Here is a 23373-nt window from a genome sequence, read left to right as displayed (position 1 = left end):
TAGATGGGAGGGTTTGCGGTACGAGAGAGAGCAAGAGCGAGAGAGATTTGGCAGGGTTAAAATACATATTCAAAATGTTTGACCAGTTTGTGATTTTTATTCAGGTCTAAAGAGAGGGAAGATGTTGAGGACCAGTTTGTGATCCAAGAGTGGAGTTGGCCTTGGATTCTATAGGCAGACAGTTTAGAGAGCAAGACAGGATGCCAGACTGTATGGAAAGCTTGATATATGCCCAGAGACAGCCCTGAACTCATGTCTGACATTGGGGGCCTTCATCCATTGTTGGGAGAGAAGAAGCAGTATGTCCAAGGTGAAGTGCCTCGACGAGCTTTCGCTCTCATATGAGCCTCGACAAGGTATACAAAAAAAAAGTGACCTGGTCTGAAACCAAATTGGTGATCTGAGATAAGGCTGTTGGAGAAAAGGAATGATTTCATATCCACTGCGATGATGGATTCCATGACCTTGCTGATGATTGGAAGTGAACTGATAGGTTTGTAGTTAAGGGGATCCGTTTTTGCACCGTTTTAAGTAATGCAGTAATGTTGGTGGATTTCCAAACAGAAGGAAAATGGCCTCAGGCAAATGATTGGGTGAAAAACTATTTAAAAAAAAAAAAACCTAAGTCTTCTTCTTCTTCCTCTTTCGGCTTGCTCCCGTTAGGGGTCGCCACAGCGGACCAACCGTCTCCATTTCGCTCTATAAACCTAAGTATTTCCTGAAATTGATTCATCTGGCAAATTATTACACTATTTTATTTTAAAAGAAAATACAAATAAAATCAGCAAACATTTCACCAATTCTGCATCCAAAAAAATAATAAATTCCAAATCCATTGGGACCATTCCGTGTACAATGTTGGTGCCGCCCAATCAATTTCCTGGGCTATTGGGCACAATCCTGTATGGGTCACCATGTCGACACTAGATACTCAAATGGCTCAATAATCCCAGCAAGCTGGTACTCATTTTGCCCACCTTGGAAGGATGACAGGTTGAGTCAACCCCACCTGGTATCAATTCAACAGCCGAGCGGGATTTGAACTCACGACCCGAGGATCCCAAGCCCGCCACCCTAACCATGAAGCCAACACCAGGCATAATTCTGCATCTGTTGGTGACAATTATAGTTTCAAAACTATGACCTTCAAAAATAGATATTGTGGTTAATTTCAAAACACCAAAATTAACAGCCAGATTTAAAATAAACACAAAACGCCAACAAAAACACATGGATCCTGCTGTCTGGGCGAGGGGAGTTGGCAGCTCCTTGAAAGAAATATATAAATAAATAATTCTATAATCATTAAAAAAAATAATCAATATCGTGATCACAAATACAACTTATGCACAATGGTTATGGAGCGGCAGGTGGGGGTTGGGGGAAGGAGGGAGAGAGGGAGGGGGTCGAGTACCAGCGAACAGCATGGATTACAATCATCAACTGATGCAAATAGCAAATTATTACATTTCAATTATTAATGTTACAAATACAGTTCAACTTGGGTGAGGATTTTATCGTCCACAGCACAAGGGATTAACATTACCGACTTGTAATGCTTGGCAACAGGCCCACACATCAACGCAAGTGATCCACACAACAGTAAATCACAAGTACAGTAAACAAATCAAATTTTTATTTGAGTTTCTCACTTAACCCATACCTCTTGCACTTCATCCAGAATCAAGAGGAAGAGCTTGGACAACGATAACAAAAGGGTCCCGACTACTCATTTGTGTGCTGAAGTCAATGGCATAGAGACATTATGATCCCAAGCAGCCATCTTGTTGATGAAGCACGCAGAAAATGGTTGGATTTCAAATAAAATCACAGTTGCATCACCAATGAAGTCCACCTATTTTTCTTTTTTAAAAATCCCCTTGGCTCATTGGAACCTGCCAGCTGGTAAAGTTGCAAACAAGCAACCAAGAAGACCTTCCAAACACAAATTAGAACAAGTTGTGATGTCGGGTTTTTGTTCCTGTGCAACCACGCTTGCGCGGTCATTGCATGGCAAACCACTGAGCATGCTCTGCCCACGGAGCTGCCTCACTGTCACTGACTTCAAGGTCTCCTTCATTCTCCTCTCCACTGCCTCCTTCCATCTCCTCAGCCTCACCCTCTGAAGCCCCTTCACCCTGGCCTCCTTCCTCTCGTTCCAATTTCTGCATGGCTTCTGCTGCCTTTGAGTCACCAGGATCCAAGCTGCATTTTGGGGGGGTTGAGGGGCAGGGGAAAAATGGTTTATTTCGTTGTTCAATCAGCATGAACTGAATGAATAGTTAGGAGCTGAGAAGAAAAGGGACAGTGGGGAATGAAGTAAAACACAGGCACAAGGAAAAAATCCAAAGGTTACAAATGCCATTTATCAAGATGAACTGCTGGAAAGGAATATAAAAAAATAAAGTAAAACAACATGACAAACCTGAGTGCAATACTGTACTGATCCATGGCTTCTTGGACATTGTTGCAAGCGACCAAAAAGTCCGCAAGCAACCTGTGAAGCAAACCCTGGCTCCGTTGAGCCAACACCTCACGCATGAATGCCACACCCTCTTCAAACTTTTGCTCTCTTCCTGCACAATCAAGATCAGAGGTTTGCATCAGGAGGTTGTGATAAAAATCAAGTGACTGCACGAGTGCTTTCTACAAATAGGGAAATGTAGCCCATATTGCAAGATAAATATCTTCACAAAACAAGCCCAACAAACTTGCTTATTTATGAGAATGGCAATCAGTCATCCCCATACCCACTTGCTATCATGACTACACTGATTAACCCAATCCTCTTACTTGGAGAGGAGTGTTCCCCCTCCCCTCCCCTCTCCAGTTTGTCTGTTCGTTCATTCCCTTGCTTTTTGTGTCCACCCGTTGTCCCTTGCCCTCACAGTTATGCTCTTCCGCAAGCCAATATTTTGTACACAATGTAGGAAAAAAATTAATAAATAACAATAATAATTTTAAAAGTTCACCAAATTAAACTTGTGACAAATCCTTTTTATTCATTTTGACAAACAAAAGGAATTGAAATAAATTACAATTATTCTATTACATTTTAATGCAATTGTGTTTTTTTTTTCCACAAATTTTTTTAAATTGAATTCGATTTTGTACTTTTTGCTTCCAAAACGCTGGGATTATAAATTATCCTCACCACAGGAATCGAAACCAAAAATCCAAACAAAAAAATAAAACTCACTCAGCAAATCAGATTTAATGAGGATGGCCTTGAGAAGTATTGGTTTACAAGAGAGAGCCCGTTCCAGAAGGGTGCGAGCTTTCTCCTGGAGTCCCGGCATGTCCATGCACGCAGTGGCATAGAGCACCAGGGCAGCGGGTGAGTACATTAAGGCTTTGCACGCGGCATTCGCCACTGTAAGGGCATCGCGTGGACGCTGCAGTACAGAGTAACACTCCACCAAGGCTGGAGATGGGTGGTGTGCGAGGGATGTAGAGCATGAGGTTCCTCGTAAGATGCATCGTTAGTAAGAATTCTGATTAAATGTAACCTAGAACAAGTTAGAGGAAAACCATAGTTTGAATAGTTACCCTCGTAGCACTCAAAATGATGCGGAGCGAGGCGGCTCGCCTCACGAATATGCAACACAGCTTCTTGCACGCTGCCCAACTCCACGAGTGCCGCTGCCTTCAACATGAGTGCCAGAACGTTGCTACCGCCACTGAGCTGGATAGCGCGAGCCGCGAGGAATACGGTACGAGTATTCTTTTTCAGTGCGTAACTGTGATAACTGCCGAATGGTGAGGGACAAAAAAAAGGAAACACGAGGCACAATTATGTGTACAAACTATCATAGTGCCTTACAATGGGAAACAAAAATCCGAGTCCAAGAGCTAATTTATTCATCGAGATGCGATATCAAAATAAATTAGAATATGAAACCAAAAGCACTTTCAAGGTATTACCATGAACTCTTAAAGGGGAAACCAAACGCTCATACCATCTCAAATCACTAATCTATCCATCGATAGCTAACAAAATAGATATGATGAGTCTTTTTCTGATTTCCCAATTATAAAATAGGTAAATTTGAGATCAAAAGTGAAATATTCTTCAGTTAGCTATGACATCGCACCTGGGAGTCGATTGACAGATCCATACTGTATACGGGTTATATCGTGTAACGATTGAACTCAAAATGGCAAATAAATTTCCATTTTCCACAAATATGCCGAGTCGAAGCGTCCTTGGTGCTTGTATCGTAATGCAAACCAAGATGGTTTCCTGCTACACCAATGGTCGAAAGACCCTAAGTTTGCAAAATAAATGGACGAGGTTCAACAAAATACCCGAGCATGGATCGGGCCTACAAAATGTTTGCACATGTTACGAAACAGACATCTAGATCTTGTGGTTATCCACCACAATTGAGAGGATGCCAACCCCAAGAATAAGTGGAGGAAATGGCTGTCACTCAAAACTGAAACACCAACTCTGCCCAGCTACCATCTAAAAACTCAAATCTGTCTTTACATATGTATAATATAAAGTGCCTTCAGAAAGTATTCACACTCCTTGACTTTTTTACATTTTCTTTTGTTACAGCCCGAATTTAAAATGTATTAAACTTACATTTTTTTATCACCAATGTATACAAAATACCCCATAACAGCAAAGTGAAAACCTGTTTTTAGAAACTATTACAAGTTAATTATAAGTAATAAGCTAAAATGTCTTGCGTCAATAAATATTCAACCCGCTCACAGTCAATACTTTGTAGAAGCGCCTTTGGCAGTGATTACAGCTTAGTCTTCTTGTGTATGTCTGTATCAGCTTTGCACATCTAGATTTGGGGATTTTCTCCCATTGTTCCTTGCAGATTTGCTCAAGCTCTGTCAAGTTGGATGGGGAAAGTCAGCAAACAGCAATGTTGAAATCTTTCCACAAATTCTCAATGGAATTCAAGTCTGGGCTTTGGCTGGGCCACTCAAGGACTTTCACATTCTTGTTCTAAAGCCATTCCAGTGATGCTTTGGCTGTATACTTGGGGTCATTGTCCTGTTGGAACGCAAATCTTCGCCGCAGTCTTCAGTCTTTTGCACTTTGAAGAAGGTTCTCCTCAAGGATTTGCCTGTATTTGACTCCATTCATTGTTCCCTCTATCGGCTATCCTTTCAAGTCTCACAGTCCCTGCCACTGAAAAGCATCCCCGTAGCATGATGCTACCACCATGCCTCATGGTAGGGATTATGTTGGATGGGTGATGAGCTGTGCTCGGTTTCCGCCAGACGTAGCGCTTTGCATTCAGACCAGAGTTAAATTGTCATCTCATCAGACCACATAATTTTTTTCATCATGCTCCGAGTCCTTCACGTGCCTTCTTGAAAACTCCAGGCGTGTTGTCATGTGCCTTTTTTCAGGAGTGGCTTCCGTCTGGCCACTCTCCCGTAAAGCATTTATTTGTGAAGTGCTGCAGAGATTGTTGTCCTTCCGGCAGGTTCTCCCATCACAGCCGAGGATCTCTGTAGTTCTGTCAGAGTGGTCATTGGGTCTTGGTTACCTACCTGACGAAGGTCTTTCTTACCAAGTTTGGTCAGACGGCCAGCTCGATGAAGAGTCTGGGTAGTTCCATATTGTTTCCATTTCCTAATGATGGAGCTCACTGTGCTCTTGGGAACTTTCAACACTTTAGAAATCATTTCATACCCTTCCCCAGATCTATGGCTGACAAGTCTATCTCAGAGCTCTACAGTCAGTTCCTTGGACTTCATGGTGGAGTTTCTGCTCTGACATACATTGTCAACTGTGGAACCTTATTTTGAAAGGTGTGTTTCTTTCTAAATCATGTCCAATCAAATTAATGGGCAACAGGTGGACTTCAATCAAGTTGTACAGACATCTTAAGGATGATCAAAGGAAATTGGATGCAGCTGAGCTAAATTTGGAGTGTCATAGCAAAGGGGTTGAATACTTATTGATAGAAGACATTTCAACTTTTAATTAATTTGTAAAAATTTCTACTTTCACATTATGGGATATTATGTGTAGATCAATAGTGACAAAAAAAAAATCTCAATTTAATCCATTTTAAATTCAGGCTGCGACAACAAAATGTGAAAAAGTCAAGGGTTGTGAATGCATGTACTTTCTGAAGGCACTATAATTGTTTTCCAGAATCTTGAATACAAATGCTTTATGCACATGTACACAGACGATTTGAGCGGTGAATCAAACACCTGTTGCCATTCCCTGGCAGTTACTAAAAGAGCACTTGAAAATAATCATCATCAACACAAATCTCTACAAATCAAATGAACCACCATCTATTTATAGAGGAGAGAAAGTATAATATGTACCATCATATACTCCTCCGTGATGATTTGGCCAAGGATGCTGAAACATCCCTGCCCCCCCCCCATTCCCACAATCCCCACATAATATCCATCACCATCGCACAAACCCCCTCCACCATCCCCCCACAATACCCACCACCATCCCACACCATGCCCCCTTCACAATAATCACCCCCACAGTACCATCACGACTCCTCACCCAACCCACCTCCACTCCCCCTCCCCCACCATCCACTGGCAAGGGACATCGACACCTCACAGACATGATTGTGGGACACGGCACAGACACAAATAGCATCCGAGGAAAGTATGAAGCGGGATGATCACATAACATATAAGACACTTGGTCAGCCTGCGATGGTGGGACAGCATTCAGTGGCCATTTTGTCCACCATGTCCATGCTGTCGGGCGATGATGGGTATTTCTGTTTGAGTAATTAATAAACCGATCAATTGTGCAAAATCCCTCCCTCATAAACCGCTAATTAAACGGGGAAAAAAAAAAATCTGAGCTGAAGTGAACATACAACCTATGCCACTTGTTTTTGAAGAGCATTTTAATCTTTAATAACACTTCCATCTTCTTCCTCTGAATCACTCGCACGAGACTCAAAACAATTCGGCTCCACAATTCCCCCGAAAGAGTTTCCATCACTAATTTGGTCTCCAATAATAAATCCTACTGATCAGTTTCAACATTCTGAGAACCATCAGAGTTACTAATGACTGGAATAAGTCTCGGAAACCGAGCGTGACGTGCACTGTTTCTCCATGCAAAAATCACCATTCGGATCAAGATGGCTTCAGATGTGACGTCACTGGCAAAATCGAAAAATTGACACTCTTGGGAGTTTAGGGCTTTTTGACACTCTGAGTAACAAACAAAAAAAAAGAAACTCTTTTTTTTTTTTGTCCCCTTCAAATTATACCGTGATTAATGATTCTCAATAGTTTTCAGAAAAAAAGGAAAAATTGTGTTTGGGTTTCCCTTTAAGGCTATAACAACACTTGTTATAATCGGAAAAATCAAATCTGTCTTTTCATATTATATAATTGTTTTCCAGGACCTTTGATAGAAGTGTTTTATGCAACAATTGAAATTGGAATAAACCACAAGAATAAGAATGAAACCTTGTTCGTTTGCTGTTATTCCATACTACATTGAATATTTCAGTAAAAAGAAACACCCGCTCCCTTCAGGAGCAGCCTGAGGGAATAATGGGGGGAGGTGGGGCAATATATATTTTTTTGCTGTGGCTAATAATCCCCCGTCCGCAGTAAACTACTTGCACTTGTACAGGCAAAAATTGGTAAGTCGTCTTCCCCCCACCCTCACAGGGGGGCGGGTTCGTGCCCATGACATGGTGCTGGGTACAACCAGCACATATGCAAAATTTGGTAGAGGTTGGCCCAGCCTTGTTTTTTTTCTCCGATTTTCAGATGTACACACATACATACAGAGAATTGCCTTATTTAATTTAGTATAATACAGTACAGTACAGTATTGTATATGTATACCTTCAGACAAAATAGTCAAGCTTAGCATATTATGTCATACCACAGAAGCATTCCAAGTTGTACCTTCTGGGGCATTAATCACCAGCTTGTGTCACATGGATTGCTTACATCGAGTGAACAGCAATGAATAATTATCCTCATTTTCATAAAAACTTGAAGTTAACAAATGTGTGCTCTCCACATACGAGGTGGATATCTGAACGACAGTAAACTCGGTTTCCACGGGGGGTTATGTTTCCTCTCACCTATGAACCCATGCGTCATGAATAAGGGTGCCATTCCTCCGGTTCCTTTTGGACGACAGTCCGGTTTTCTGCTCCTTTGTCCTTCGATGTGAAACCGGACGCCTTTATGTCCTCTATTTTCCCCTCGAGCCACAATTTAACTTTTGATTGTTGGTTTTCATTGGTTAACACAGTTCTCAGTTAATTAATCCTACATTTGTATTGGTCTTGCAAATCCCAACAAAGATCCTATTTGTCATGTTTCCTAATGACGTCTTTATGTTAAAGCTGTTGCTTGATGCTGTTAAAACGTTTGTCTGTACAAAACATTCAGCATTGTGGAAACTGTTATGTCCTCTCCTGAAATGAAAGACAGTTAGACGAGTGAGGAGAGGTATCTGAAACTTTTCAGCAAAGCACAGATACCGAACGTGCTGCTGCAGGTCTCAGTTACCACCAACACTGCAGCAGCCATGCCAATTTACAATTATATGTGGAAGTCGAAACAATGCAAATATTTTTTGGTCTTAATGGATGAACACATAATTATGGGCAAAGAATAGAAGAACATGAGAGGGGATTAACTCAGGAATAATTTAGCAACAGGATGGGGTATTCGGATTTGCTCTGCGTGTGTCTGAGTCCGACTGAGAAACCATTTTGGCATACAATTTTAATGGTAAATCCCTGGGGGAGGTTAAAATTGGCAATGGTCTCTTGTGTTCTCTGAAAGAGACTGGCTGGAATGAACAAATTAACAATTCCATCTGGGTCCTGGCAGAGATATATACACACACATGTATGTCTTCTTCTTCTTCTTCTTCTTTTGGCTGCTCCCGTTAGGGGTCGCCACAGCAGATCAAGCGTCTCCATTTCGTTCTATCCTCCACATCTTCCATTGACACTCCAACCACCCGCATGTCCGCCCTCACCGCATCCATGAACCTCTTCTTTGGCCTTCCTCTTCTCCTCCTGCCTGGCGGCTCCATCCTCAGCATCCTTCTCCCGATATACTCCACTTCCCTCCTGTGCACATGTCCAAACCATCTCAATCTCGCCTCTCTCACTTTGTCTCCAAACCGTCCTACCTGCGCTGTCCCTCCAATATACTCATTCCTAATCCTGTCCATCCTCTTCACTCCCAACGAGAATCGCAGCATCTTTAACTCTGCCACCTCCAGCTCCGTTTCCTGTCTTTTTGTTAGTGCCTCCGCCTCCAAACCATACAACATAGCTGGTCTCACTACCGTCTTATATACTTTCCCCTTCACTCTTGCAGCTACCCTTCTGTCACAAATCACTCCCGCAACTCTTCTCCACCCACTCCATCCTGCCTGCACTCTCTTTTTCACTTCTCTACCACACTCTGCGTTACTTTGGACAGTTGATCCCAAGTACTTAAACCCATCCACCTTCCCCACCTCAACTCCTTGCAACCGCACCATACCACCACCCTCCCTCTCATTTACGCACATGTACTCAGTCTTACTCCTACTGACTATCATTCCCCTTATCTCCAGTGCGTACCTCCACCTCTCGAGGCTCGCCTCAGCCTGCTCCCTACTATCGCTACAGATCATGATGTCATCCGCGAACATCATAGTCCATGGAGACTCCAGTCTGATCTCGTCCGTCAACCTGTCCATCAACATTGCAAACAGGAAAGGGCTCAGAGTCTATCCTTGGTGCAATCCCACTTTTACCTTAAACCGGTCCGTCATTCCTACCACACACCTCACCGCTGTCACACTGTCCTCATACATATCATGCACGATCCTCACATACTTCTCGATCACTCCGGACTTCCTCATACAATGCCACAACTCCTCTCTTGGCACCCTATCATAAGCTTTCTCTAAATCCACAAACACACAATGTAACTCCTTCTGGCCTTCCCTATACTTCTCCATCAACATTGTCAAAGCAAACATCGCATCAGTGGTGCTCTTTCCTGGCATAAACCCATATTGCTGCTCACAAATCGTCACCTCTCCTCTCAACCTAGCTTCCACTACTCTTTCCCACACCTTCATGGTGTGGCTTAACAACTTTATCCCTCTGCAATTACCACAGCTCTGCACATCACCCTTGTTCTTGAAAATCGGAACCAGTACACTTAATCTCCACTCCTCTGGCGTCCTCTCACTTTGCAAGATTTTATTAAACAATTTGGTTAACAACCCCACTGCCATCTCTCCGAAGCACTTCCATGCCTCCAATGGTATATCATCTGGGCCAACCGCCTTTCCACTTTTCATCCTCTTCATAGCAGTCCTCACTTCATCCTTACTGATCCACCCCACTTCCTCATTCACTATCTCCACCTCTTCCAACCTTCTCTCTCATTTTCTTCATTCATCAGCTCCTCAAAGTACTCCATCCATCTTCTCAACACATTCCCATTTGTGTCCTTTATCACCCTAACCTGCAGCACATCCTTCCCAGCTCGGTCCGTCTGTCTTGACAATCGGTATAAATCCTTTTCCCCTTCTTTTGTATCCAACGTCTCTTACAGCTCGTCATATGCCTTTTCCTTGGCCTTTGCCACCTCTCTTTTTGCTTTTTGACGCCACTCCTTGTACTCCTGCCTACTTTCTTCATCTCTCTGACGATCACACTTCTTTTTCGCCAACCCCTTCTTCCTGATACTTTCCTGTACTTCCTCGTTCCACCACCAAGTCTGCTTATCTTCCTTCCTATGTCCAGATGTCACACCAAGTACCTTCCTAGCTTTCTCCCTCACCACTTCTGCTCTAGTTGCCCAATCATCCCACCCATCGTTACCACTATCCAACACCTGTCTCGCCTCCTCCCTTAATTCCACGCAACAGTCTTCCTCCTTCAGCTTCCACCATCTGGTCCTTAGTTCAGCCCTCACTCTCTTCCTCAACCTCACCTCCAAAATCATCCTACAGACCACCAATCGGTGCTGTCGAGCTACACTCTCCCCTGCCACCACCTTACAGTCTCTAATCTCTTTCAGGTTGCATCTCCTGCTTAAGAGGTAATCCACCTGTGTGCACCTTCCTCCACTCTTGTACGTCACCCTGTGTTCCTCCTTCTTGAAATACGTATTTAACACTGCCATTTCCATTCTTTTTGCAAACTCCACCACCATTTGCCCTTCCGCATTTCTCTTGTTGAGAACGTACCTACCCATCACCTCCTCATCCTCTTTAATCCCTTCCCCAACATGCCCATTGAAATCTGCTCCAATCACCACTCTTTCATCCTTGGATACACTCTCCACCACTTCATCTAACTCACTCCAGAAATCTTCTTTATACTCCATCTCACACCCCATATGCGGGGCATATGCACTGATGACATTCCTCATCACCCCTTCAATTTTCAACTTCACACTCATCACTCGGTCCGACACTCACCTCACCTCCAATACCGTCTTGACATAATCTTCCTTCAGGATTACCCCGACACCATTTCTCCTCCCATCCACACCATGGTAGAACAGTTTGAAACTACCTCCAATGCTCCTAGCCTTGCTCCGCATCCACTTGGTCTCTTGTACACACAGTATGTCCACCTTTCTTCTCTCCATCATATCAGCCAACTCTCACCCTTTGCCAGTCATTGTCCCAACATTCAGAGTTCCAACTCTCACCTCCACACTTCTACCCTTCCCCCTCTCCCACTGCCTCCGGAGTCGCCTTCCCCGTCTCCTTCTCCTCCTTCGCACAGCAGTAGCACAATTTCCACTGGTACCCTGCTGACCACCGGTACCGGTGGCGGTCGTTGGTAACCCGGGCCTCGACCGATCCGGTATGGAAATTCGTTTTGTTGTTCGCATAATGATTTGGCATAGGTTTTTACGCCGGATGCCCTTCCTGACGCAACCCTGGTCACCTCTTTCAACACACAGGGATATGGTACATCTATTCTAACCGGGGCATACACCGGGCCAGTACACTGGTACTCATTTCGCCGACCTCGGAAGGATGACAGGCTGAGTCAACCCCCTGGTGTATATATATATATATATATAGAGATATATATATATATATATATATATATATATATATATATATGTGTATATATATATATATATATATATATGTGTATATATATATATATATATATATATATATATATATATATATATATACATACATTAATTCAGTGGCTCAACCGGGCTTGAACTCAGGACCTTTTGGGTCCCAAGCCACTGCCCTAACCACTGCACCAACACCAGGCTAAACACACACGTATGTATATTTGCGGAATTTTAATCAGGACTTTTCTGAAAGCACGACCTGAAGTCATGTCTAAAAACTATTCAGTCACATGTTCTCCACTCCACGTATGGCACCCCGTGTCCCTGGCAGCCCGACAACTTGATGCTACTTTGCTACATCTGCTACCTCTTCGCCAGCTGGACGCTTCGCCTCCGAGTGTCGGTCGGTAGCTGTGGGCTGAAGACATGTTCATGCCTCATGGTGGAGCATTTTCGATCCATGGTACCGGTGTATTTTAAAAGACCTCGCAGGACACCCATTATGTGCACTCATGGCCATTTTGATTCGATTTTATTTCCTGAATTGTGCGTTTTAATTTCATCGGATCGTGAGTGTCCATTTATTTCTTGCGCTGCCCTTTTTTGTGTTCGTCTATCTTCTGTCCTGGGAATCTCTGTTTTTGTCAGCCTGTACCTTCTTATAATAAACTATTGAGTAAAATCACATTTCGTGTGGTGACAGATCATTCGATTTTGCACAGATTATTTATATTTGCACAATTTTCTCAATTTTCCAGGAGTTTCAAGGATTTGGACTTTTTTTCCCACTTTACAGCACTGTAAAATGCTTTTTCATTTTTTCCAGGAGTTTCAAGTACAGTGTGAATCCTACAATCATTAATGTGAAATCAGACTTTTCTACCCTACTGTATACGAGGTGGAAGTATTCGTCTTGGGGAAACTTTAAAGCCGACACTGTTGAAACTTCGCAGCCTATAACCCAATCCCATAAATATTACATTTACGATTCCAGCAGGCATGCATGCTATTATGGGGAATAATGCTCAATAAACCATTACCCCATCACAATCCATGGCTCAGGATGATTCTCCGACAATGTAAACAGCCGAATGCCAAGTTTCTCCAAATCCTCCACGTGGTCATTTTGAGCGAGAAGGTAACCATACATGTCCATCCCTAGATAAGGAGGAAAGGGAAAAGGAGAATGTTTCACTGATTGAATGGTAAATTATATATGCTAGCAAGTTGCCCATGCCTGCTCATGATTCTATATGGGGTAGGGATGGAGAAAGCAAAAATGCAAATGGAGTCTTCTGTCATCGAACCGGAAAGCTGGGAGCAACAATTCACATTTATTGCCACATCTGATGCAATTTAAACAAGAAAAAGAGCAATCAGAGATTGCAGACCCTTGCCAGGACTCGTTTTGTGTGGTGTTTGTGCAGTTTTGTGCGGTGTATTTTGTGCGGCGTTTGTGTACTAGTGTGTTATGTAAATAACATTAGACATAACTAGAACTGCCACTGTATAATTGCTGGCAGTGATGACCGGGTACCAACATGTCCCGCTTTGATCGGACACCTGACCCTGACCCATGACGTTATTTATTATTAAATTGAATTCAGGATGGGATTAAAATAAATTCAATTCAAATCAAACGGAAGACAAAATTGGAACAGTCCTGCATTGGAGTAATCAGAAGGAACCCAAACAAGCAAAAAGAAATTAAGTCATCAGCAGGAACCTGGATAGGATTCACATTTCAGCTGCTACTACTCTACCATAAAACCCATTCAGGCAAAACCAAGTGAACCTTATTCAGAAATAAAAAAAAATTGTAAAAAAAAAAAGGGAACAAAAAATTTAATAATTCTGGCTGCCAGAATAATTCTGGCTGCCAGATTGGACCATGTGTCCAATCAAGTTGAAATTTAAAACATGTATTCACCATCACCACTTGATCACAATTGTGACATTTCACGTCGATTGATCGAGTGGTTCCAGAGAAAACATTTTTTTTTAATCCAATATTGCTGCCAAACCATGTGACCTGTGACATCATATGTGTGAACATTTCGTTCCTCATGGATCAGACGTGTAAAGGTCACACGTGTAAAGTTTCGCCTCGATCTGTTCAGCCATTTCGGAGAAGATTTTTGAAGGTTTTTATTTTTTTAAAACAATATGGCTGCCGAATCACGTGACTGACGACATCCAAAAAAATTTGTGGACCATTTTATCCCGAGATGACCCTCAAAAATTTTCATACTGATCGGATGTAGCATTCTACATATGCAATTTGACGTCACAAAGGCAACTATGATATCATTAACAAAAAAAAAAAAAACTCATTCCCCATGAGGAGTACTTGCTATGTGCCAAGTTTAAATTTTTTCCTGAGTGAGGTTTCAAAGATAAAGGTCCAAAGATTTTCCGTTTTTCCAACATGGCGGCCACACCATATGACCTACGACATCAAAATTATCATTAAAATATTCTATACAAGTCGTCACACCAATGGTGAAAATTTCGTTTTTCTCTTATTGTGACACACACCTGTAACTCGGCCCCTTTCTGCTCTGTGATCCACTTAAATTGGCCCCGATTGGTTGGTTAATCGTGAACACTTTCTGATCTGATCGATACGGCCATCTGATTGGTGACATTATCAAGGGGGTCGGATCGTATGTTGTGTGATTTATGCTCACCATCCGGTTGGTTCTAGCTGTGATGGGCGTGTATCATTTTTGATCCAGTTTTGGACCAGAAAAGACGATGGTAAAGAATACAGGATTTAACATGATGGTTTGTAGGGGTTGGAAACACAATATGCAAAGGGTGGGGGACCGATCTATCTAATACATACGAAAGGCATTTTTTTTTTACCACATTAACATCAGACATTTAATTAAACAATACACTACAAAATAACGAACTAAAACTAGGTGAGGATCTCTCCAGAACGCCTCAAAACTGCAACACTATTATATTATCATGTGCTAGTGAAATCCACTTACCACAAAGAAAATATGCAGGAACAGTTTGTGGAGTTTTGTGCAGTAAATAATAACAAATTACTTAGGTAATCAATAATAGCTACATGAATGCAAATTCAAGAAACCACAATAAAAATTGCAAATGAGTGAATGTGTGAAATTAGTCTTCGTCAGCTTGTTCCCAACAGCTGACAGGGTGGCCTGGAGGTACGCACACTGACCTCTCACCTGGGTTTGAATCACGTGCCAGCTATAAACCGTCACCCCAGTGTTTCACAGACAGGGCAATTCATCAATTTGTGTGCCGTCCCTCAGATGGACGTTAAACTGGGAATCCCATCTGCTGGCAGTCGTTGGTGGATGCTAAATATCCCACGGTGTCCTTCGCGAAGAATAGGCAAGCTATCACTGGCATCATAGCCAAATTCCTGTCCTAACCAACAGAGGGCATTGCAGCAGGTACAGTCAATGATAAAACACCCTCAGTCAATGATAAAACCCCACAGCCTTGTGCTGCATCGGAATGAACGAAAGCTTGTTCCCTTGTTTGAAAGTTTATGAGTGGGTTCAGAATGGCACCAAGGAAGCAGCTTTCAACAGAACAGCGTGTGAAGATCCAAACTCTGTGAGAATAAGGGCACACTGAAGAGAATATCAAAAAAGCTGAAGATCTCCAACAATGGTGTGAGGTACACTTTGCAACGTCTGAAATAAACTGGCTCAGTAAAAGACAAAAAAAAGGCCAGGAAGACCCAGAAGAGCCTCCCTAAGGCAAGACAGGCATTAGAAGTTGCTCAGCTTAGTTGATACAAGAAAATCAAGTCAGCAGCTAACAAATGAAATTAACAGGCCTGAACATTAACATCTCATCCAGTACTGTGCACAGAAGATAGATTCCTTCTTTCCTTCCTTCATTGCAATAGGTTTCCATGGCAGACCACAGTTGCAGCAAAGAAGCCACTGGTGAGATCATAGAATAAGGTGGAAAGACTGAAATTTTCAAAACACCACCAAGATTTGGTAACTGAACAATGGAATTGGGTCGTCTGGTCTGATGAATCGAAGTTTGACCTTTTTGGATCAAAGAGACACCAGTTCGTCGCCGAAGATCTGGGGAAGATTACAACATGCAATGTTTGCAGCCTTCTGTTAAACATAGGGGAGGCTGTGTGATTGTCTGGGGTTGTATCTCATATTTCAGTGCAAGAAATGGAGAAAAAAAATCTATGGGATACTTCTTATGATCTAGTGAACAATTATAATTGAAGATTTAGTAATGAGAGCCATTTGAATGCAGCATCAGTGGCCCTGTGTAGTTCTGCCAAGGGCCCACTGAATCTCCTATACACAGTCCTGAATTACATGTAGGCCTGTCTGATCTTGATTGCCACAGGAACACACTGGCCTCTCAGTTTACTTCCACTAAAACATATGATGAGCGGTCCTTGCATGTAGGTTTTGCAGTCGGTTAAGACCACTCCACTGGCGTCTCTGTAGGTCAAAGCCTGGGGGCTCCTTCGTGGGATATTGGCTTAGCTGGCCATTTTGAACTGATGTCCTTTTCCATTGCTGCCACCACAACTCCATCGTTAGTAATGGCCAATGCAGGTACTCTCATCCAGAAAGGCTTCCGTGACTTCAAAGTCTTGGAGGGTTCAGTGGATCTTCATGAATTGGCAGGTCAGCATGGGATTGTATATGAACCTTGGGATTTTTTGGTACCCTTGGGATGTTCGTGCTTCCTTGAGAATGTCCGGGTGTGCGATGTTAGTCAATAAAGGGAGCCATGTTAGAGGGGGGGCCACGGTCCTTCTTTCATTGGGCCAGATACAATTCTCATTGCAGAGTTCAGGATAGTGTCAAGGTGTTTTGTGTGACTGCTTGCAGCCCAGACATATGCACAGTACTTTGAAGTGGGATACACTAGAGTGAGGGTAGAAGTGTGAAGGATGCGTGTGGCAGCTCCCCAGCGAGTGCCGGCAAGCTTACGGATGAGGTTCTCCCTTGTCTTGTCTTCTCACAAACACTTTTAAAATGTTCACTATACGTCAGGCTGCTTTCCAGAGGAATGATTCCAAGACATTTGGGGTGTGGTTCGTTTTGGACCGACTTACTACAGAAGAAGACATCTCGTTCAACAAGAGCCAGGCGATTGCTCAGATGGAAAGCAGTGACAGTAGTTTTTGATGCAGTGGGACAGAGTCTCCATTTGGTGAAATACTCCTCCAAAACCTTGAGGTTGTTCGTAAGAACTCTGCTCACATAATCAAGATTGCACGATTGGTAGGCAAGAGCGAGATCATCAGCATAAGCCATCCTTTGTGAGGTAGTCACAGATAGGTCACTTGTACATATTGTTACGGCTGTGGAAATTTGCAGAACACCATAAAGGTCATTAGTTCAGTTAGATCGATAAGTCTGTGTTCAGTTAGATTTCCCCACCGTTGTTTAATGGGATTTATTCGTGTCGCAGGGCTGTGATCTTTGAGATAGCAGTTTTTCTTTCACTATCGTTATTTTGGGACAACCACCACCACCACTCTCAAACAACCGCTTCAGACCCACCGTCCTTCCACCACCACAACCACACACACCTCTCAACAAACCACGCCATCCTGATCACCTTAACCACAACCCTCATAACCACACCACCACCTTTCCACCTCGGCACACGGTTGCTAGAGGCTTGGCCTTCGGCGAGGGAAAGCAGGCGCCCCCGTTCACCCCCCCCCCTTCCCCGGACGAATGGTGTCTCCACGGTGAATTCCACCCTGCTGTGGAAGAAGACAAGTACAGCGGCAAGGGAGCGTCCCCGATTTGGCGGGAAAACGCCTCCTCCGAGAAGGTTCCCGCAGGTTCTGGAAGGAGGGCGGGGAGAGAGCGGGGGGGGGGGGCAGGGCGTGAGTAATAAAAAGGACGAACGGAGCATTCGTTCTCTCTTGGACGTTGCTGGATTTCTTTGTTTGTCTGTCTCTGTCTCTCTCTGTCTCTCTCTGTCTCTCTCTGTCTCTCTCTGTCTCTCTCTGTCTCTCTCTCTCTCTCTTGGGCGTTGCTGGATCTCTCTCTCTTGGGCGTTGCTGGATGTCTCTCGGACGTTGCTGGATGTCTCTGTCGTCGCTGCCGCTGGACGCCGCGGAAGGACCTGGGCTGCTTCTACCGGAGCTGCGTGAAGATCTGGGCTCGTGTCCGAGTCAGGAGCTTGGAGCGGTCGGTCGGTGGAGGTCCGGGCGTCATGAGGAAGACGCGGGGTGGAGGCGCAGCGCTGCTGTGTCGCGCGAACCTGCGCGTGCGTGTGGGGAGAGCCGGAGAGAGCTCACCTGCCGTTTGGCAAGGCCTGGGTGCAACCGCGGCTACGCTAGCTGCCGTGGGGACGGGAAGTCGCGACTCTCCCCGTAAAGGTACAACGAGGGTGCAGGTAACCTGCAACGGTCTCATGGGGCCCTTTCGGCCACAAGGCCCCACGTTATAAAGGCCCACGGGCCCAGTCTGACCCCAATTGCCTTTGATGGGGTCTTTTCCTTTTCTTTTGAATGAATGATGTGGCGCCGAGTCCCGACAAGTAGAACTGTGTAAGTGACTGTACATAATAACCATAGACGGTTGTAGTGCTTCGCCTTGCCCGTGTCTTTGTCCCCGTCCCGCAGTCTTCGTAAAACAACTGGATGCGTGTTTTGCTTTTATTGACTGTATAAGTGTTTTTCATTGCTTACCTGCATGACTGCATGATTGTTTGTATATGTGTGTAGAAATAAATGTGCTTGTGTGAATGTTACCCCGTTCGTCGTGTCGTTTTCTCCTTATTGAACTGCCATGTTGTTTCTCGGAATACTAGTTGGTTTTTAAATAACCGATAAATAGAATCGGGTCTGGCGAGGTCTGGCGATAATACCCGCTCGGTTATCCCAGAATGGAACGGACCACTTAAGCGGTTCGTGTCCAAGCAGGCCTTCGCCGAGGTACAGTCCCTCGGTAGGTTACCCGCGCGAGGACTCAGGTATATCGATATTCGGTGATTGACCCTATTTCACGCGGGTAGAATACGGACTGGGCCGTGGTGGGATTAAAAACCCACCCGTAACTGGTTTCTGGCGTTGTTCCAGAAAGTCACGACTGAATTGCTCGTTCGGTGGGCGCACCGGCCGTTATTGGTTGACGCGGTCGTTCGCACGCCGGGCGGGCGTAGATTCGTAACAATATGATGAAAAGCATCTGGGCTAACACTGATCCTTGGGGGGGACCATCATTCAGAGTTCTTTGTTCACTGGTCACATCCCCAAGTAAGAAACAATGATTGCAGTGTCAAGAGGTGAGAAGTTGAGTTGCTGTTTTTGGGTTTCTCGTTGTCTCATACTCTTTCAAAAGGGCTTCAGTTTCTGGAAGACAGCAAGAGGTGAAAGCTTTTCTGGAGCCACACATTTTAGAAGTTGACAAAGGACTTGTAATTCTCAGGTCTTGGATGAATGGAAGTGATCCTCTCATGTACTTCTGTAGCAAAACCTGCGCAATTGGCTTTACAAAAGTTCCATCGAGGGGAAGGCTTTGATGAGAGTCGCACTTCAATCCCAACGTAGATGATGGCAGTGTGGTGTTGGCTGTGAAGAAAATGGGGGAGTATCTCACGCAACCCCATTAAGGGCTGCGACGACTTGTCAAAGCAGCCCTTAATGGGGTTGCATGAGATGCTATATTATTTCGTTTTTCAAATATCGTGCTCGGGTGCTATTGGTCTATGTCCCAGTTGGGCAAAAAGCACGTAATCAGGGTTGTCATCCCTACTCCATCTGCATTAATGGAAGGCGCCAAGTTATTTGGCAACACACAGGAGGAAATGGTCATTAGACGAAGCCCAGTCAGACAACTGTTCACCCGCAAGGTTGTTGCTGTGTCCTCAGGAGTTGTGATGGCTATTGAAATCTCCAAGGTGTGTTTGAGGATGCTGCGACACTGGGAGGGCAGAGAGTAACCAAACACAAATGCATGGTTTGTAAATGTTTCTGTTTGTTAAGCAACCAATAATCAAGCTTGCTAAGAAGATATCGGAAGTGTTGAACTCATATATTACAGTCCAATCATATAGTGTGACTAATGTAGCTAGCAACACCATATATATCTTGATGTACTGCAGCAGCAAGTTTAAAACTACAGATAAACTTGGAGGTGGTGGGGTTTTTTTTCTGGTGGTGGGTTTCTGAAACCAACCAAGTTTTTGTCATAATACCGTGCTGTAATATATCGTTTTTGGCCCCATTCTCACTGGTGAAGAATCACTCAAAAAATTATAGGATCCAGATCTTCACCAAAATAGAATCAATATGTCTGTGTCACACGCCCAACCTGTCCACCAAATTCCATGTGCATCCGTCGGAAATACCGCAAACCACGCCCAGTAGGACGCAGCTCAATCTCCGCAGGATGCAAGAGCATGCAAGGCACAGCTCGTGCAACAGACCAATCCTGGCACAAGAGAAGAGTGGGTGCGGCTTGCTGGGTGGGGCATGGCAAGGCAGCAGTAGCAAAAGGTGACAGTTCGGGGGGTGGGGGGAGGACCCCTCAGCAAATTCTCCGGGCATATCCTGGGCTTCCACCCAGCGCACCCACCTTTATTCCCTCAGCCCCAACCCTCTCAGTTAGCCCCTCCTCTCATGGGTGCTCTTGGTCCATGTCCCAGCCGGTAGGTAGGGGCAAGAACGCCCGCCCCCAAAATTTCACCCGACTTTGTAAAGCCTCTCAGTCCTGAAGAGAGGACGACATTTTTTCCCCCTAAACTTGGTGTCTCGTGGTCTAGCAAAATGCTAGATGACACATTTCAGACAGAAAACGGAAGGTAAAAAAATTAATTAAAAGGTCAATAGGTTTGGGATTTTTAGACACTGACAATAGGGCGGATGGATGTCATCTATTGAAACATAACAGTGATGCATATCTAAGATACGCCTGGTGTTGGCTTAATGGTTTGGGTGGTGGGCTTGGGATCCTTGGATCTCGAGTTGAAAACCCACTCGGCTGTTGAATTAATACCAGGTGGGGTTGACTCTGCCTGTCAGCCTTCTGAGGTCGGAAAAATGAGTGCCAGCTTGCTGGTGTCCTGTGTCAGAGTGGCGACCCGTCCAGGATTGTATCAAATAGCCAAGGAGACTGCTTAGGTAACACCAAAGCTCTGCACAGAGGATGGTCCCAATGGAAGGATGGATATCTAATATCACATGTAATTACTTTTACACTTCTTCTAATCACTCATTAAGGAAATCAAAACACTCTAGTAAGCATCATTTCACCCCAACGAGTCATTTCCACAACAATGTATGTTGTACATTCACTCTTGTTGAGGAAGACCAAGACAAAGACTTATTTGGCCAAAAGCTTGTCACTACAAAGATCTTCCAGAAGGTACATCCGTGACTCATTTCATTTTTTTTCCCGCATATATTACATACATTACACACATTAAAACCTGAACATACATGAAGATAAAGGAATGTAAGGGATTAATTGACAATATTAAATGCCATTTCAAATGTTATAACTAGATTAAATACCTTGCTAGAATCCAAGAGGAAAAAAAACCTCAAACTGAAGGAAAAGCAATGTAAGTAAGTGTCTGTAGATAGAACATTGATGGGAACTCGATGACAGACATCGTATAGCAAATGCCAAGACCTTTGAGTAGGTATGGATCACGGGCACGGGCTTGCTCAAACTTTAGGATTGCATTGGGATGATCTCCAGCACGAAAGAACGTCTGAGCCATGCTCACCAGAAGGTCCACACAGTCCTTCAGCAATGACTTCCTATCCAAAGAGCTGGAAGAGACAAGTGTAAAAAGGTCAGGTCATGAGGAAAAACCAATTTAATGAGGTAAGTCTAACTTTGCCAAAAATACAAAAATATCATTTAATAGAATAGTCGTTCTTTGTTGAATATATGAATAATAAAAATCTGAACTCGAGAAAAAGAACTTCTTCAATAAATCAAATGGCTTATGACCTCACCACCATCAGTGGTGGTGTAAAAGTATCCAGGGTGTTTTGGGACTGCATTGGAATGCAGTGAACATGTAGAATATATATACAGTATACGAGCGATACCCGTGCATATGCAAGGGATAGCAGTACAACATAGCTGGAAGCAGACGACAGACCGTACACGGGGAATGAGAAAAATACGCATTGTGCAAAATGCAAGTGGTACAATGGAACGCCAAGACTTCCCAAACATTGTCGGCATGTCCGCTAAGTGCCACAGCAATTTCATAGGGATCGTGTGATGGCGAGCCGAGTTTTTAGTGTGCAAGTTTGGTATTGTAACATATCTATCTATATATATATATATATATATATATATATATATATATATATATATATATATATATATATATATATATATATATATATATATATACATATACATATATATTGTTACGGTTGTGGAAATTCACAAACCACCATTCAGGTCCCGTAGGTGAGATATCTCTGTAAGTACATGTGTAGTTAGCCCCAAACCCGTTGTTTAGAGGGAATAAATGTGATTCATTCGGGCAGCGACGCTTTGAGATAGCCGTTTTTCTGTTCTATCTTTATTTTGAACCAACCACGTCTCAACCGCCATAACACAACAACCACCAACCACAACGCCGCTTCACAACAACAACAACGCCAACAGCCACGACCTTTACCTTCACAACTCGCTCCCGCAAACATCGCATCACCGCCATTCCAAACGGCACCATGGCCATCGCCCACCGCCGGAAACCCTCCACCACTTTCACCTTCCTCCTTCTACGGCCATTCCCGCACCACCTGTGAGCACCGAGCGTCGGGCTGTCCTGGGCTCGTACAAGATACGCGCCGAGCCGCGAGTGCAAATAGCGGCCTTTCCGAGGAGAATTCGGATCAGGGATTCTACACGCCCACTTCTGATCCGTCCAAATAGGAAGCGCGGGGCGGCTTGGCCCCGCCTCCAGGCGCGTCTGTCTGGAATCAAGATATGCAAATTCTAGGATCAGGGGAGATTCACGCCCCTTTTCCTCCGTCCAATGGGCGAGCGTGGCCCCGCCCCCGAGGTCATCCTGATCCGGAAATTTGCATATTGTTTTCTCCTGCCGGCCTATAAAACGGCGAGCGTGAGGCGAATGGAAAGAGTTGTTGCGCAGAGAATTAGTTTTTTTTGGTTGGAGTTGTTGCGAGGCAGTTAAGTCGGGTTGGAGAGCGGAGTGGAGTTGGGAGGCGAAGGCATCAAGTTGGTTTTCTGCAGTCGGCTGAGGAGAATTGGGGGAAGAGTCCAAGGAGTTCGGGTCCGAGGCAGGGAAGACGGCGGTCGGCGAAGAGGTCGC

The 23373-nt window shown here is 44.1% G+C and overlaps 1 protein-coding gene across 3 annotated transcripts in view; it reads right to left on the bottom strand.

The window, feature by feature from the left end:
- Window positions 1-732: 732 nt before the first annotated feature.
- Window positions 733-23373, bottom strand: part of ANAPC7 (anaphase promoting complex subunit 7) — a 36530-nt gene continuing 13889 nt past the window's right edge. For 2 of the 3 annotated variants that reach the window (XM_085879298.1, XM_085879299.1), the window contains 6 exons: window positions 21702-21844; window positions 13107-13224; window positions 3550-3749; window positions 3200-3424; window positions 2426-2576; window positions 733-2205 (listed from right to left, as the gene is read on the bottom strand). In XM_085879298.1, coding sequence (XP_085735424.1) covers window positions 2004-2205; window positions 2426-2576; window positions 3200-3424; window positions 3550-3749; window positions 13107-13224; window positions 21702-21844 — 1039 coding nt within the window. In that variant the 3' untranslated portion in view covers window positions 733-2003. The remainder of the gene's footprint in view (window positions 2206-2425; window positions 2577-3199; window positions 3425-3549; window positions 3750-13106; window positions 13225-21701; window positions 21845-23373) is intronic. The other variant, XR_015057656.1, reaches the window with a different exon arrangement.

This window comes from Eptatretus burgeri, chromosome 4, assembly GCF_056783735.1.
Source record: "Eptatretus burgeri isolate ZD-2024b chromosome 4, Ebu_testis_v1, whole genome shotgun sequence".
Classification (NCBI taxonomy): Eukaryota; Metazoa; Chordata; class Myxini; order Myxiniformes; family Myxinidae; genus Eptatretus; species Eptatretus burgeri.
Note: the sequence above shows the minus strand (reverse complement) of the source record. Positions and strands in the feature narration are given on the sequence as shown.